This window comes from Argentina silus (assembly GCF_951799395.1).
Source record: "Argentina silus genome assembly, chromosome: X".
In the NCBI taxonomy this organism is placed as follows: domain Eukaryota; kingdom Metazoa; phylum Chordata; class Actinopteri; order Argentiniformes; family Argentinidae; genus Argentina; species Argentina silus.
In genome coordinates this window covers 27,119,156-27,137,681 of record NC_139653.1, presented here as the reverse complement: position 1 = coordinate 27,137,681, position 18,526 = coordinate 27,119,156, and the positions used below count along the sequence as shown (strand labels likewise).

Below are 18,526 nucleotides of genomic sequence, written 5' to 3'. Positions count from 1 at the left end.
CGGGGAACAGCCATGCATATGGTTTTAATATGAATAAATCTGATCAGAGAAGGCGTGTTCGCAGAACCACTTGGAGTTTGTGGCTGAAATCTACTCAGATTTGGTAAACACTACAAAAAAAGTTCAACAAGCCTTCTGCTTAATGATTCAGAGACAGTCACATATCCCCCTCCTACCAGTGGAGGCTGGGGGAGATAGAAATCGGAGGATTAGCTCATTGTAATGCATGAAATGGAATAAAGAACGATACCATTCCTCAATTCATACCATGCATTACAATGAGCTCGTCCTCAGATTTCTACCTCCATCAGCCTCCACTGCCTCAAATAGCCCTATTATGCCAACAGCGGGCTGATAGTTAGGTGGAGATTTCTGCTCTATATTCAATGCCATCTAGTGGCGAAGATATACCTATACTGGTCCGGTCTGGATCTCTCATAAACTTAACTAACACTCACATTTCATGCTTAGATTTGTTATTATTTTGTAGTAGTGCATTCTTCTACAGTGAGAACATTCAGTACAATTTGTTGAAGAAGATTCAGTGATAATTGTCAGACTTAAAGAGAGAAAACAAAGGGCACCTTTACACCCATGTGTGTGTTTACAATAAGAGTGTGGGAGAGTTCTTAGATACACATCTTTTTGCAGCCATGGCATTTCCATTTATTTTTTGAGAGAACAACCAAACAAATGGCGCAAGACGCGTTGAAATAATTTCCCCCTAGTCTTTTATCTGAGCCGCCAGCTTTGTCAGTTCAAGTTCAAAAAGCAGCAGGCCCCTCCAGGGAGGGGGAGAGATTTTCTCCAAGACGCACAGCAGGACACTGAAGTGATAGAATCGCTTCGCTGAGAGTGTACGCTTAATTACAGAGAAAAAGTACCCAAGATGTGATCTTATAGTACCTTGCAACGGGTTATTTCATAGACTTTAGTTTCCTGCCCTCACCCTGTTCCCCTGCCGCTGATAACTCTGCCTGCTCCCACCATGGCCACACTGTTCAGGCCTGGCACAGCTTAGCCAGGCCTGTGGTGTTCTGGTGGGGGGGTTGAGAGTGGATCAGAGATGGGAGCCCTGTGTGGCCACCCAGGGCTAAATGGATGGATGGCCTCTCTGGGGCTGTTTGACTGGAAACAGGTGTGTGTCATCTAAAGATGAAGGCCTGGCTGATAAACATTATTGGAGAACATCTGTTGCTTGTCACAACACTGGGCGAGCGAGAGTGGCCCCCATCCATCAGCCAGGGGCTCTGTCCTCCACTCACGGCCCAGCTCGCCCATCACTCACCTGGGGACACATGCTCTGCCGGGAAGGGCATGCCTGGTCCAGACACCTGCCTGCCAGCCACTAGGATGCTTCATTGCACTTGAAAAATGCTTCAGGGATGGCCTTCTCTCAGATGCCCAAATCCCCCCACCCTCCGCTATCACCAACACCACTGTTACACTCAGATGGCCCTCCAATGTGTCAGGTGTCACCAGGTAACCGTTGTCTCATTGCTTGAACTCGCTGGCTGATCTGCTAGGGGTCTGGGCTCCCTGGTCTGGGCTCCCTCCTCCATCACAGCTCTGTGACAGGCCATCCTAGCCCCTGACCCTCCTCTATGCCCCACTGCCGTGCCTCTGTCTGGGATCACAGGGCCCAAAACCATGCAACACTGCTTCCAACTCAAACAATGTGTGGTGCAAGACAGAAATAGCAACAGACACATGACATTTAGTAAAAACTGAATTTATCAAAATTCCACTATTTGCATATGGCATGCCATCAGGCACAGGGTACAGTACAGTTATGAGTGATACAACTGATTATGTCCTGAGGTACAAACACAATTTGCAATAGTCCAAAACCCTTATTTACATTAAACAGCTGTTATTCATTGGTTGAATATGGACCTCTACTGGTGCAAATATTCTTTGAGATGTTACACATTAACTTTATTATTGTTGTTATTAAAATTGCAGCAGTGATATCTAACTCTGAAACCTGATGTTGTAGAACAGTAAGTGATCTTACCAAACCAACTTCAAATCAAACACAGTTTCCAAATATATTAACACTTTATGACAAGCAATCTGGCACACATTGTAACCTAGTAAAGGAACACAACATTCTCACTGTTCATGATATGAGAGTATAAGAAAGCACTATTCAAAAGACACTAGCCCATTGGGAGTGATGGTTGTTTTAGTGACTCAGATGAAGTATGCTAGTTATGCAGAGTTATTCCATGTCAAATCCACGGACAAAAGAGGATTTCGGCACCCACCATCTCAGATTGTTCTGAAATGGTTTATGTAGTTAGAAACAGATAAGATAATTATTCTTGCATCATTATTTTGTAGAAATAAACTTTCCTCCCTGAGAAATAATCTTTGTCCCTTCCTGGCCAGCCACTCCACTTGGAAAGTTCTGGTCATGCTACACATGACACACAACCACTCTCAATGAGTAGTCCTCAATGCTGTTCCCTTACATTGTTTTCTTTGCTATGAATTTTCTTTCAGATTTTGTATTGAAGAGTGACATAGATAAACTGTTATAACTTAATCTCTTCACTCTACAGTACATGTATAAATCATTATTATTTGAAGGAAAAGTTGTGAATTAACATTGAGAACAATATAATAATTTCATACTTTATTCACCGAATAGCATGGACAGCTCCAATTAGTGGACATAATCTGGTACTATCGCACTGTTTAATGGGACAATAGACACAACTTCAATGACTTATACCTTTGCACAGGGCAACCTCCAGATTACCAGAAACACATTACATAGTAAGTGGAAACAAAACTCAGAGCCGCAGCTTCATATTACTTGTCAGCCATAGAGAACTGATATTCCAGTTTGGTTCAAATTGGATTTGGGGTTTGATTTGGTTCTATTGAATATTATACAAAATGATCACACAAAATGAAAATTGCCAGTGTGGGAACAATCAACAATGAATTATCTTATTTCTCATGGATGAAACTATATTTCTACAAAATAATGATGCCGGAATACTTATCTTATCTGTTTCTAACTACAGAAACCATTTCAGAACAATTTGAGATGATGGGTGTCATGGCTTGTTGATTTGACATGGAATGACCCACCAGTGCTGCTCTCTCACATCTCTCTGAGGGTGTAACTGGACAAGCTGCTTGGTGAGGATATCATTGAGGGGAAGGGTTTGTCCTGCTGTTATTACAGTTATTGTAGAGTTACAAAGCTGCAGTCCTGAGAAGTCCTGTCTGAGACTCAGAGCTCAGGAGAAAGTTACCTCCAACTCTTACTGTAGCAGCTCAGCGCTGTGCAGGTCCTTGTGTGACTGATTCATACTGAATCTCTCATAATTTCACTGCAAACCTCTTCATTTCGAACTATGAGTCTGAGAGGCCAGACAGTCTTTTCTGGGAGGGAGAGAAGCTCAGTGCTGGGACAAGGTCTAGTAGCCCTGAAAAGAGAAGAGAAAAAAGACATTTGGCACCTTCTGAAATCAAAAGCAAATGTTCCTGAGTTTAGGGGAGTCGCTGGTACACTGGTGTCCCGTGAGCTGGGCTGTGGGGGGAAACCGAGACAGCTTCAAGCCTGACGCCCCGCTGGGTCCAGATTAAAATAACTGTCAGAGGCAGGAGCCGCTATCGAGGCAGACAGGGAGGCATACATAGCTGAGGGGCTGATCCTGACACACTTAGTGACACACTATTTCACCAAACCTGTTTCAGCTTTACAGCTGGGTCCTGTGTGTCTGCTGTGATGGGCGGTATGTACCAGTCATCAGGAGAGAGGGCTTACCTTCTGTACAGGTGGGCCCCAGCCAGGTGAGGGGGCACAGGCAGCGGCCGTTGCGGGCGTCACACTGAGCCTGGTGGGAACACTGGCACTGCAGGGAGCAGCCAGGGCCAAAACGATCACCTCCACAGTCTGAAAGACAGAGAGGAGAGAGAGAGTTTAAAATGGAAAAACAAATACATACAGATACATACAGTGAATAACTAACTATTTTGAAGTTAGGTACTGTAAGGATATTTATACATATTACAGTAAAAAGATCCTAATTGGTGGTACTGAATGTCAAACCTTTTTCACACCGCACTCCACTCTTTCCTGGGGGGCAGAGGCACTGTCCCGTGGCTGCGTAACATGGTGCTCCCCCAACACAGTCACAGACCTGTTGACAGCCTTCGCCAAACCTGCCAAACTCACACTCTATAAGTCACACACACACACACACACACACACACACACACACACACACACGTCAGTAAAGTCTCTGCCTGCTTTGCAGCTGCTCTGTCATCTCCTGCTGGGGCTGAAGGGGGCATTTAGGCCCTGACACTGTGGCAGAAAGAACCAGAACAGGCAGGAGGGCACAGAAATGCAACAGGAATGCATTAAAGAGCCTGTCTGTGGGAGCCAGGAAACACCTGTCTCTGATCACATAACCACACCTGTCTGCTCGCCAAGACGGGCCAACACACGCTAACACACATTCTGTACACCATCTCTCTCCCTCTCATATTCATACACACACTTATTAATACACACTCTTACAGTACATATGCACACATGCATGCATGCACACACTCATACACATGTTCTCTGCCACAAAATTGTATTTTCTATGTCTCTTTTTGACACTCACACAAGCAAATGCATATTCTTTCAATGAGTAGAAATTAAGTCTTTCTATGAGAATGGGCCCTACTGTAAAATGCAGTGTGAATCAGATTACATAATCTATATGTTCACCTCTATCAACCGGTACTCACGTCTCTGGCATTGAGATCCATGATAGCCAGGGGGACACAGACATCGGCCACTTATGTGGTCACATGTTTGTCCCACCCTACAGTCACATGGACGAGCACAGTTCTGTCCAAAAAATCCAGATGGACACTCTAGGGACAGGACAACAAGAAGGAGGAAAAGGCTTTGTGTCACTCATCTACACAAGATCACAACAAGCTATCTCAACTAGCTCTTTCATAGAAACTGTATGATAATTATAAAAAAACGTACGGTGTTCACAGGAGTGGCCGTAGTTTCCGGCAGTGCAGCTGCAACAGCCAGTGAAGCGATCGCATGTTCCATTGTTCTGGCATGGACAGTCCAGCGCACAATCAGGTCCATACTTCCCCTGCACACACGCTGTACACACAGAGACATGGATTAACAACATAGCAAAACACACTCACAAAACTTCAACAAGCAACAAGCAGACATTAAATTCCTCTCTGAGAGTAACTTTAGTAATTGATGAGCCACAATAGAACTCAATAGACCCTGCAGCCTTCCAGAAGCTGTATGATGACACACGCCCTTCCTGTCTCCAGCTTACCTGTCTCACAATGAGGTCCGGTCCAGCCCAACCCACACTTGCAGGTCCCATCACTGAGGTCACAGAGTCCCCCATTCTGACATACACATGTGTTCCTGCACTGAAGGCCGTAGCGCCCCCTAGGGCAGACTGGAGGAGCAGCAAGGCTTAGTCAACATCCCAGCAGTACAGTAAGGCCAATATTAGCAGGGCTATGTTCTTTATCCAGCAGTGAGCCCACCACACAGTGGATATAAGTTTATTTAAGCAACAGTTCATTAGTGAGATGGCAAACTGGCCTAATTTGGCACAGATATAAAGAATCATCATGTTTCTTTGGTTAATTTAGATTGAGAAAACAATAACCAAATCACTTTGATTCCCCTGTTTATTTATTTGTTTCTACGCCAAGTCCATCGACACGGAACATGGAAAATGAGCTACTTATAGGTCTCTGTAAACATTCAACACAAGAACATAAGCAATGGCATGTCTACAGATGTATGGTGTGCACTAGTAGGAGAGAGCATTTACAAAAGCCTGGAATGGAAATTCCCATTTGCACTTCAGTGGAACTACTGATAAACGGCAAGATTAGCAACTCAAGCTCTGCTTCTGTTCTCCAAGAAACTAGCCCTGTGATCATACTACGAGGAAATTGACCATTTGTTAACTAAACACACATCTACAATGTTTGAAAAATACAACCTAATTTTGTTGGTTGGTTTCCCACTTGCCAATCAGACTTTTGATGAGCTCCTGCCTGAAATCCCATTGGTGGATGACAACCTCAATGCTCCTTGAATGTGAGGGGAACAAGTTACAGTAAGATAATTACCTTGTTGGCAGGACTGTCCAATTTTGCCTGGGGCGCAGATACACCTCCCAGTCATTGGGTTGCACTGTCCTCCCTCACCACAGTTGCACAATAGGGCACAGTTCTTCCCATAGTGCCCAGGATGGCAACCTTTGGAAATAAACATGAGCAGTCTTCAGGCTGATTCCCAGAAGACATCAGACAGACACACCTGTATCTTAATCACACTACAGAGCCAAACTGAGCTGAACCAAGGTGATGCATCCACCGTGGAACAATGTAAAAATGAAATATCCAAGTATGGTTCAGGGCAGCCCTGTAGTGTGTGAAACCCCCTGATGTGTTTTCTCCTGAGTTATCCGTGTATAATCATTTACCAGTGCTGCAGTCAGCTCCTATGAAGCCCGGTGGGCACTGGCAAGCCCCTGTCTTAATATCACAGCGACCCCCATTGGTGCACCTACATCTGGCCCTGCAGTTTGGTCCGTATGTACCTTCTTGACATCCTGGGGTTAGGAGAGAGAGGGAGAGAGAGAAAAAGAGAGAGAGAGTGAGAGAGAGAGAGAGAGAGAGAGAGAGAGAGCACTTGTTTTTTGTCCTAGTTGGTAGTGACATAAAACTAAACTAAACAATGAAACAGATCGATTATACTTTGATGTACAGTACTAGTGTATTGTGGTTCTGTCTCCCTTCTTGCATTGTGTGCTACACCATCATGTAAAACAGAATTCTGAACAAAACGGACAGAAATGCATCAAGTGTTAGTTCACAAAGGCATGACATTCCCATCTGTTCACAGCAGTGGACCAACGAAATGTAGAGAATGCTTACTCAATTCACAGCGGTTCCCGTAGTAACCAGGTAGACAAGTACACCTCCCTGTGACCGGGTGACACTGTTGATGTTGCCCAGAGCAATGGCACACCTGGCTGCAATTCAGACCGAACATGCCAGGCGGACAGGCTGGAGGAGACACAAGTGGGTAGAATAGGGTCTGGAGGAGGTAGACATAGACACACTGAAACACTATATCATCTGGTAACAGTGTATGCTGTGTAGGGTCCAACATTCATTCATACACACATTCTGTATGCACACATTACACAACACGTATGCGCTCACATTGAGATACCTATTCCCACTAAGACTGTGCAGTACACAGACACTCATATACTTACACAAAGCAAGATAAATCGACGAAACAAACATGTTTTTTTTCTCCTGAAACCACAGCACTTACTCAGGCAGTGTGTACAACAGATAAGAAACAACTCCAGACTAAAGAGGCAATTACAGCGCTGTCATTACCCATGTCTGCGTTCCAAAAGCCCTTATCCGCAGAGGAGACAAAAACAATGTCTCCTGTTTTACTTGGCAATCTGAGCATAACATTTATCAGATGTCTGGTGAGTGTGTGAGGGGAGGGAGGGGGCAAAGAGAGGGTGGTGAGTGGTAGACTGCTCTTACTGTCTTCACAACCGTTCCCATTTCAGGAACGTATCACAAACCGAACATAGCTATTTTTGTCTTAGGAATGTATTGAAATTAAACAACAATTGTACAGACAAAGTTAAAATGATTCATTATGTGCTTTTCTGACCCGTGTCTAAGACACACTCACATTTGTCACACCTGGTCCCTCTCCATCCTGACTCACACTCACACCTGCCTGTTGCATGGTGGCAGGTCACTCCATGTGCACACTCACACCTCTGCTCACAGTCATCACCATGGTAACCCTTAGGGCAGGCTGCAGCACAGACACACATGTAACAAGAGTTAAAGACAGAACAGGAAAAAGAAGGTTAGGGTTGCACACAGGTCACAGGTCACCTGTCTGGCAGCCCGGGAGACAGCTATACCTCCCTGTCCCTCACATTCCCCTCTGTTAGTACAGCAGCAAGTTTGTGTGCAGCCCTCTCCATAGTGACCTTCCTCACACTCTAGGAGAGGGGAAGAAGAGACCTCAAAATACACAGTCACACAGTACTGCTCCTCTCCACTGCACATCATAAGGGTTAGCAGTGCTACTCTCCTCTGGTTGCATTGGGCAGCAGTGACAGGAGGGACTCACCCAGCTCACACACCGCTCCAGTCCAGCCTTTGGGGCAGGAGCACAGGCCAGTCATCCCATCACAGGACCCTCTATGCTGGCACAGACACAGCTGAGCACAGCCCTCTCCATACGTCCCAGCAGGACAGGCTGGACACAACAATGAAGACAAACAGACAGACAGACCAGACAGACATAAAGAGGATTGATGAAAGGATCAGTAAGCAGTTCAGATAGATAGAAATAAGGATTTGTTGTGGCGCTGGTGGCATGACAACTAGAACATGGCAAATACACCTGCAGAGAGAGTTGCACAATCATTCAAGACTGTCATGATATTTCTTAATACTTTGAATAACCATAAAGTAACATTCTAGTTCACATTCTACATTCTTGTTTTAGAAACCATCTTGTTCATAGATCCTTGTACAGGAGATATGGCTGTCCCATGCAAACCCCCTGGTGTTCTGGTTACAGTTGGTTGGGCAGTACTGGGTTGACTGATGAGCCACTCACGCTGTTGGCAGCTGGCTCCGGTCCATCCTGCCCCACAGCTGCATTGGCCACTGACATGGTCACATGTGGCCCCATTTTGACAGTCACAGGTCCTGCTGCAGTTCTCCCCAAAATGTTCATCTGGGCATACTACCCAAACACAGGATAAAAACTCATAAACTGATGGAAGTATATAGGAATGAGGAAACACTCAGCATAAACTTATGGAAGTATATAGCAAAATACTCATGTTTGTGTATGTATAAAATTCATATCTAAACTTCCCCCAAATGATTTATGTTAAAAAGTAAATAAAAAAATAATACATTTGAGTAAATAAAGAGAAGGAAACCACTGAATGACAGAAATGTGTCATTAAGTCTTGCAACTCGGTTTCTGCTGACTTGGGCTTTGGTGATCAAGACCACAAACATGCTCTGGGAGAAAAGGACCTCTTGAATAAGACTTCAGAATGACAGACTCTAAACATTTGAGGGCATTTCACAAGATTCATTAAAATAAGAGCATGAAGCATGGAGGAAACTTTGCATGAGAGTATTGAAAGAGCTTTCCAAGTAACTCCTCACATGCTCTCCTCAAAACACGTGGATGTATTTATCCAGAATAATTAATGATACATGCTAGAGGGTATTCTAGCCCCCCCCCCCCCCCCCCTCCCACCCATCACTAAAGAAGGCCAGTGTATCATTACACAGATAATTGTTCACAAACACATTTGAGCGGTATTTAAGGAAAGGATGCCATGATGGACTATAGAGAGGCTCCCTCACACCCTGTTTTAATGATGTGGGTTCCATACCCAGAATGCACTGTGGTCCCGCCCAGCCAGGGGTACAGAGGCAGGCTCCTGTGATGTGGTGGCAGCGGGCACCGTTCCTGCACTCGCACATCTGGCCACAGTCAAGACCATAAAACCCGTCCGGGCACACTGCAAGCCAAGATAAAACATCCTCTGGTTAGGACTGGCAGCTTCACAAAACAGGAAAGGAAGTTAGATGCCAACTTTTTTCCTCCCTTACCCCCTCTCTCTCTTTCTCTCTCTCTCTGTGTCTTACCACCTACCAAAAATATAATATCAAATTGCAGTACCCTGTTCTAGCTGTTCATTTGTGGAACGTCTGCATTGGTTCGTTATGTGAGCTCATGTCCCACATGTGCAGCATATCCCTGCCACATTAAAGCCAGAGGAGGCTTAGGGGCTGTCCCCTTAGAGAGGGAAAGGGGTACACCGAGAGCTCCTAATAAGAACACCTGCTGATTCCACAGGCCAGTCGCCAGGGTCCAGGAACCCAGGCCAAAACAATGCCAGGTTACTGTGCACCTCCTTCCCCCACCTCACTCCCACTACTGCTACCACTTCTGGTGAACAGTGATGCCAGTTCCCCAGTCTGTTTTCTATTCACTTAGAAGAGGCTACACAACTAGATAGTTAGAAGTGGGCAAGGAGCAAAGTCAATAGACATTCAGGGAGGTTGGTAAACACACTGTCTTCCGCCCAAATGAGTTCTGGAAAACTTGAAAGATGAATAAGGGCTTTCCCTATGTGGTGTAAACATTGTCTATATGCTTGACTACACTGTAGAAGGACAGAATGGATGTGTTTATTCAGTGATTCTTGTTGATTTCTCAATTTGTTACAAAAGAATAATACTATCACAGAGTAACATGGAGGTAGTGTTTGTATACTGCAACACAGACAGTAATTTATGTCCTTACTATGTTGCTCTAGCTTGCCAATGTCTCTCAGCTGTATGAGACATCTCCATTCTGCCCTAGTTGTGGGTGACTTGACATTGGCCCCTACACAGTGTATGCACAGTCTACACAGTCTGCTCTGATAATAATCTGGACACAGGAAGTATCTTTTAGACTCACCATGGCTTTTTTCACACAGAGGCTGCTATAATTTACTCTGCATCTGCCTCAGTAGTGGTTATACTGTAACGTTTGCCAGCTTACTTATTAAGGTTAGTCCAGCGAGAAAACTGTTATGCTTCCTGCTGTGTGTCTGTGGGGGTGGCACAGTACTGGAGGTAATTGTTGAACATCTGCACAGAGGCTCTTAGGGTAATGCCACAATAAAGAGGTAGTATGAGGTAGTAGAATTGAACCAAACACCCACAGCAGATTACTGAGTTAGACCATCTTATCCCTTGTTCAGGCAGTGGTGCTCAAATAATCGGCCATCAAACTTACTTACTTTATCTACAGTTATTCAAATGGCTTAAGAATGAAGATAAATATTCGATTTGCTTAATCATCGGGTAACCTTGGCAACTATACATTCTGAATTGTCCTTTACATGCACATGTTCACATTATTATGAGAGATTAGAGCACAGGTCTCAAACTCATTCCATGGAGGGCTGAGTGTCTACAGGTTTTTTCTCTTCCCATCTACATGATTGATGAATTAAGGTCACTATTTAGTATGGAACTCCCCTCACCTGGTTGACAAGGTCTTAATTGAAAGGAAAAACCAAAAGCCTGCTGGCACTCGGCCCTCCATGGAATGAGTTTGACACCTGTGGGTGGAGGATCCTGATTTAAAGTTCCCTAGTATTAATTTCACCAGCAGGGGGCGACTCCATTCCACTTGATCCCAGAGTGATGAGTCATTTGATAGCCATTTGTTAGCCTGGAGTATGCTGGTTTTTCCAATGTGAAAGATTTTAGCTCTGTGCCTGTGTTTGTGGGTGGCATAATGAGTCCACACACTACTACACCATCAGTGTGCTACATCTCAACCTATATGAGTTGTTTAAAGTGGAGGATTATTTCCAGATCCCTGGTTGTCTGTGAGTAACAGTCACTCAGACCACACAGCCAGACTGGGTTACTCTGGCCATAACCTCGTTGAGACCAGGCTCCTAGTTTGGAAAGCCTGGGGAAATCCTTTGCAGAAAGTAGCTACAAAGGGTTGGAAACTCGTTTGAGTGATGCCTCGTGACATCTCATACCAATCAAAGGCCTTGCTTGGGCGGAATTCAGTTTTTGGAAAAGATGACGCACATAACAACAAACAACCATTCAGCATGTGGAGGGAGGGTTCTTGGAATGTAACACCAATGAAATTGTGAGCACATTCTCCCATCGCTCCGTCCAGTTCAATATAAGCCAACAAATTATGATCACATTTCACAAGGATGATGGATTTGATTCTTTTGAAATGTAATGAAAATGTAATGGAAATTGAATCAAAATTGCATCAAAATGTTGCACCAGGCAAATCATGACCTTTCCTCAGCGCCCCCCAGAGCATAGCAAGGGACATACTCCGAAATAGGAAAGGCAAATAATGGAAAAATATCTTACTCCATAGCAACAGATTCTAAGAAGTATGGCAAGCATTTCAAATAATTCTGTTGAAGAGTACATTGTATAGCTATCAGGCTAAAAGCTGTGACTGACCAATGATCCTACAACAGTAGCTCATAATTTAATCATATTTCATCTCAGCTCTGGTAGCTTGACACCAAATTCATGAGTAAATGTTCTCTGTGTAGAGAAGTCTGGTAAAAAGCTATACATTTTTAACATGGTTCTACATTACACCCACTTGGCATTTTATACCTGGCCAAACATTAACGGCTTGAGAGAGAGACAAACGCGGAGGCTGACTGAGTAGTATCTATAGCATGAGAATCTATTAGGTCCGTAGATGTCTTACTTTTCTCACAGAATGTCCCGGCCCACCCAGGTGAGCATGTGCAAGCCCCACTCACATGGTCACATAGAGCTCCATTCTGACACTGGCAGTTCTGAGCACAGCCTAGACCATAGCTGCCTTCCACACACCCTGACAGAGCCAGGGGAGAGAGAGGAGAGAGGACAAAATTAGATGGATACATTTCCAGTACAGTCTACAGTAAGGACATGCATCAGGATAGTTGTATGGAGTGGATGCTTAGTACAACTATACGTATTACTGTGGATCTCGTCCAGAAATCAATAACTAGGAACCACCTAAAGATGGCAGCATTTACAAAAAAATAGGAGATACTACAATAAAGTTTCTCCCACATGTACTGATGGTGAAGGAGGCGATTCAGTTCTTACTCTGCTCACAGTGGTCTCCAGTAAGGCCTGCCTCACACACACATCGCCCACTCACAGGGTCACAGCTCAGGGAGCTGTCTTCACACTGGCATCTGCTAGAGCATCGCTCCCCCCAGAACCCCGCCTCACACACTGTTTAGACACACATACACACACACACACACACACACACACACACACACACACACACACACACACACACACACATGGGTGGGCAAAGACAATTACATACATATGTTAACACATAGACATACACTCAATTTCACATACAGTTCATAACATTGAGAATTTATGAACAAAGGGTGTTGGAACATAATGTGGGTTTATGGTGTAAGTATGTGACTGCATGTGTGTGTGTGTGTGTGTGTGTGTGTGTGTGTGTGTGTGTGTGTGTGTGTGTGTGTGTGTGTGTGTGTGTGTGTGTGTGTGTGTGTGTGTGTGTGTGTGTGTGTGTGCGCGTGCATGCAGAGGAGAGCCAAATGTCATTGGTTGAAGTTTACTGTACTTGCAGAGTGTTTGTATCTACTAAGTATGAGCATCACTTACCACTTTGACAGAGTTTTCCTATGAACCCAGGGCTGCAGTCACAGACACCTGTTTGCTTGTTACAGGACGCTCCATTCTCACACACTGCACAGGGGAACTTGCACTTTAAGCCCCAAAATCCCTCTGGGCAGTCTAAAGGGGTGGACAGGAAGACACTGGTCATCTTTAACAGATACTGAGATGTATGTCCACTAGAGACACATCAACAGCACAGGGGGGTTAACTAGCTGGTGGGGTGAAGACATGTTTGGAGAGGTTGATGTGTTGTCTCAGAGTTATACAGCATTATTGCTTTGTTGACATGCAATCCCTGTCTTCCCCGCAAGGCAGATGCATCTTTCTGTCAGAGGGTCACAGGGTGCCCCTCCACATTCACAGCTCTGCCTACAGTTCTCCCCAAAGCGCCCTGTGCTGCAGGCTATCCATAAGGATGGATGGATAGATACAGAGAGAACGGAAAAGAATACACACAACTGTTCATTTGTTTCCTTTCATATTGGCTTCATCTTGGATCCTGAAGTAGCAGAGTGATCTCACAGTGGACTGTGATGTGGTCACAACCTTGCTTCAATTCAAGGCAAAACAGGTCTACAGTGAACATGTTGTCCCCCACGGCCAATCAGTGTCATTTCGGAATTTCAGTTGTTTACTATGCTTTACTAGCATCCCCCCAATCAGTGTAATTTGTGAATGCCAGATCTGTATGGCAAGACTTTTATCATTTTAGTCAAAAAAATGTTTGGTCAAAATTGTTCCAGTGGTGTCTGAGATATCGCGTGTGACATACAAACATATGGACTGTGCATTAGGACTAAAATAACCTTGCTATGCTATCTTGGCCAGTCTGTAGGGAGATGGAGTTATGACTTAAACAGAGCTCCTAAATGTTTTTCAATGTCTCTGGGCCCGAGGAGAGAGGCCTGCTTAAAATTGGAACAACTTGAAACTGTCCACCAGCCAGCAGAGCAAGAGCCAGTCGCCATTATTCAGGAAACTCACATGCACACATGCACGTACTATAGGCTACACACAAACACGTACTATAGGCTACACACAAACACGTACTATAGGCTGCACACAAACACGTACTATAGGCTACACACAAACACGTACTATAGGCTACACACAAACACATACTATAGGCTGCACACAAACACATACTATAGGCTACACACAAACACGTACTATAGGCTACACACAAACACGTACTATAGGCTACACACAAACAGAGGCTACTTACTGACATGTCTCATATTCATAAGTATTTAGATAATATAGGGGCCACATGAAGGCAGTGTGGAGCAGTAGGGGTAACGGTAATGTACTGAGTTGGGGTGCTGGAGTCAGAGTCATAGTGTTGGCTCACCCAGCTGGCATTGGTACCCATGGAGCCCTGCAGGACATCTGTGGGTGCACTCTCCACTCCTGGGGTCACATGCCCCTCCATCTGGACAGTCACACTGCTGATGACAACCATCACCAAAGAACCCTGACACACACTCTGGAGAGGGGCACAAACAGAAGAGGAGCAGCTTCACTATTATCAACACTACCTCAATGACCACACTCTTAGAAAAAAGGTTCTACCTAGAATCAAAAAGGGTTCTTCTGCTATCCTGGTAGGAGAGCCTTTTGGTGTCATGTAAAACCCTCTCTGTGGAAAGGGCTCTAAATGTAACCAAAAAGGTTCTAATGGCACCAAAAACGGCAAAAAAAGACCACAGCATTCTCTAACCTGTGAACAGCATACCTTTCTGACACTGAGGGCCATGATATCCAGGCTTGCACAGGCAGGTGCCATTCTTGGGGTGGCAGCCTGTGGAATGCTCCAGCACACAGTCACACTCCTGGGAGCAGCCGGCCCCGTGGGTCCACCTGGGACATGCTGGGGGGAACAGGTATCTGTCACTGCAGCCCCAGGATGACATTATAGAGGAGCATCGGCATCCTTGTCTTCCTCTGCTGCATAAAGTATACTGAATGTACTATTATTTGGTGTTGGGTACTCACGCAGATGGCAGAAGCGACCATAAAGCCCAGGGGCACACAAGCATGCCCTATAGAGACGGTGGCAGTGTCCATTGTTTGGGCAGTTACACTTCCTTCGACAGTGTTTGCCAAAGTATCCTTGTGGGCAACCTGTCAACATGGAAAGTAGATAGTGGAATATAATCCTACTAGTTGACACAGTCCCTAACCCTATGAGCGATGTAATAAATGAGGGCGGATGGAGTGACAGGTAAATAGGATTAGCCACTTAAGGCACAAGGTACACATGAAACCCTGCCTGGCCTGGTCTGCGTCTGGCCTGCGTCTGGACCTGGTGCAGCTGTGACATGTAATGTAATGGAGACATGCAAAAAGGAGGAGGGGAAAGTAGCCATTGAAGTATCAGTAATGAGGGAAAAATGTGTTGTGGTGGCGTGACCCCTATGGTTGAGCAGTCGCCTGAAGACTGTTCACCAACGGGGGGGGTGGGGGGGGGGGGGGGGGTGTTGAAGCACCTACCATCCTCACAGAGCTGGCCTTGCACTCCTGGTGGGCACACACACCTCCCGGTCACAGGGTCACAGGAACCTCCATTCTGACACCGGCACAGGCTGTTACAGGCATGCCCATAGGTCCCCTGTGGACAGGCTGGGGAGGGAGAGGGAGAGAGAGACCTTGAACAACTATCACACACTGTTCTCCTCACATACTGTATGGTCTTGCACCACAGTGATAGCTCTTTTGGGTTTCCTTTTCCCACATGCCTTGATAGCAATTACGATAAGGCCCAGCTGGACCTGTCCAAAGTGTTAAAAACTACATTCCAGTATATACATTCAAAGTCAGTTAGCATTCCATTCTGCACTATTTTCATAACTTTTTAACAAATTTCTTGGGAAAAATATGACACTTAAAATTCAATTTGTAATCAATTTGTGAAAATGTTTTAAATATTTAAAAATCGCTAACAATGTATGGTCAAGTTGCACATAAACAGAAAACCTCTGCATGTAATTCTTTTGAGGATTGAGATATTGTCTTTACGTCCTCGCCCCAAGCTACAATACAAGTCGAAACAGTGACAGAAATGTTTCTGTAAAATGTGCTCATAAACTATGTAGCCTCTTCTGGGTTAAAAATGACTGATCGCTTGTAATGGATTTATCCCCACATGGCTACTCTCATAATTACCTCCCTGGCTGGAGTTCAGGCCAAAGACACTCATTAATCATGCCTTTGCCTGTGAACAATGGATCCTTACTTTCAACCCTAGCGCTGGACATCCTTGGCCCGGAGCTGTGTTCTCACTGTGGGCCTTGGCCTCTCTCCAGTAGAAGACAGATTGATTCCCCTGATGCCCTTGTGTTCTGAATCACAGAAACAGCCCAGACTCCTACATGTTGGACTGGACAGCTTTGATGCATGGCCATCAATGCACAAGGCCATACACAATAGCTGGGGGCTCTTTTCCCCCCTAACACTGATCTGGTCAATGGCTAACTCAAACACAGAGGACCACAAGTTGATCCTAACTAAATAGGTTAGGATGACAACTGAGGAATCTTACTCTCATTGCAGATGATCCCAGTCCATCCAGGTGTACATTTACAGCGGTCTCTGTCCACACCACACACAGCCCCGTTCTCACAGTCAGCACAGCTCACACTGCAGTCATTCCCAAAAGAGTCATCTAGACACACTGATAGACACACCACATGCACATGCACATGCAAATGCACATGCATGTGTGCGTACACAGACACAGACACAGACATAGACACAGACACAGACACAGACACAGACACAGACACAGACACAGACACAGACACAGACACAGACACACACACACACACACACACACACACACACACACACACACACACACACAGAACACAGAACACAGATTACAGTACATATACAGTAAACATACACAGTATACATCAATACAAAAACCTTGGCATTATTTAGTTTTTGTCTGAGTCCGGCCATATGTGTGATTACTAGGGTCTCTACCTATGTGGCTAACCAGGGTGAGTTCTTCTCTGTGCTCTCTCTGGGCCTCCTCCTGCTCATGCTCTTCCTCATCGTCATCATCATCAAAGGGAGAGTGCAGGGCTGCAGTGTACTGTAGGAGCTGAGGTGGCCTGCGGAACAGTAGGTCAGGTAACCTATGGACCTCCAGATCCTCTTCCCCATCCTCCTCCTCGTCATCCTCATCCAGGTCACTGTCATACAGCACTGGAGACAGGAGGACAGTCATAGCACACTTGCACTCATCACCGTCATTTGGGCTGACTAAGGGAATGTTTGGGAAATAATTGGAAATGTGTCTTCCAACACAATACCCCACCAATCCTTTTCCAATATCAGGGTGAGACTACTCACGGACGCAGGCATGCTGGTTGTAGTCCAAACGGAAGCCCAGTCGGCAGAAACACTCGTAGGTCCCCAGGGTGTTGACACAGTAATGCTCACATCCAGAGCTCTCTGCCAGACACTCATCAATGTCTGGCAAGACAAAACTTAACATTAAGAGCTTTAAGACCAGAGGTACATTCTGAATAGATTAATACCCTAATCAGACTACAGAGCCAAACTGAACTGAGCCCAGCTAAACTGTATTGTACTGGTCTGGTTATACTTCCACCATAGTTGCTGTAACAGTACTTGAAATCCAAGCTAGCACAGTGTGGTTTGAGTCAGCCTTGCAATGTGTAAAGCCCCTATGAGTGGATATTAGTGGGTAATGCCATTCCTCTTACCATCACAGCCACAGCCATCTTGTTTGAGTCTGTAGCCGGCCTTACAGCTGCACTCGTAGCCTCCTGGGTAGTTCTTACAGAACTGTCTACAGCATGCCTCTCCACTTTCACACTCATCACTATCTAGAGAAACAAGGAAAGACTTGGATTAACCTGCTGTTCCTGCTGTAAGGAGAGAGAGAGAGAGAGAGAGAGAGAGATAGAGAGAGAGAGAGAGAGAAAGAGAGAGAGAGACAGAGAGACACAGAGACACAGAGACACAGAGAGAGACAGAGAGAGAGAGTGACACAACAGAGTAGCCTACCTACCTACACAGGTCTTCCTGTCCTCAGCCAGCTGGTATCCTTGGTTGCAGGAGCAGAGGGGTCCATTAGTAGTGTGTTCACAATGGTAGGAGCAACCACCATTGTTCTTCTCACAGCTGTTGACAATCTCCATCTCAATACCTAGAAAAGATGGTAAACAACCACAAA

General features: G+C 45.3%; 1 protein-coding gene across 1 annotated transcript in view; it reads right to left on the bottom strand.

Annotated features, from left to right (window-relative positions):
* Positions 1–3,372: 3,372 nt before the first annotated feature.
* The window catches only part of egfem1 (EGF-like and EMI domain containing 1), a gene marked incomplete at both ends in the record, with an annotated part of 67,708 nt that continues 52,554 nt past the window's right edge, over positions 3,373–18,526 (bottom strand). Inside the window, 28 exon segments of the mRNA XM_083694654.1 lie at positions 3,373–3,446; positions 3,788–3,916; positions 4,073–4,201; positions 4,765–4,893; positions 5,015–5,143; positions 5,334–5,462; positions 6,151–6,279; positions 6,507–6,635; positions 6,961–7,092; positions 7,751–7,879; positions 7,963–7,989; positions 7,992–8,072; positions 8,204–8,332; positions 8,699–8,827; positions 9,498–9,626; positions 12,368–12,496; positions 12,757–12,888; positions 13,303–13,434; positions 13,595–13,720; positions 14,669–14,803; positions 15,053–15,187; positions 15,313–15,441; positions 15,811–15,939; positions 16,859–16,990; positions 17,305–17,529; positions 17,677–17,799; positions 18,054–18,176; positions 18,362–18,499. Of these exon segments, the coding sequence (XP_083550780.1) occupies positions 3,373–3,446; positions 3,788–3,916; positions 4,073–4,201; positions 4,765–4,893; positions 5,015–5,143; positions 5,334–5,462; positions 6,151–6,279; positions 6,507–6,635; positions 6,961–7,092; positions 7,751–7,879; positions 7,963–7,989; positions 7,992–8,072; positions 8,204–8,332; positions 8,699–8,827; positions 9,498–9,626; positions 12,368–12,496; positions 12,757–12,888; positions 13,303–13,434; positions 13,595–13,720; positions 14,669–14,803; positions 15,053–15,187; positions 15,313–15,441; positions 15,811–15,939; positions 16,859–16,990; positions 17,305–17,529; positions 17,677–17,799; positions 18,054–18,176; positions 18,362–18,499 (3,521 nt within the window).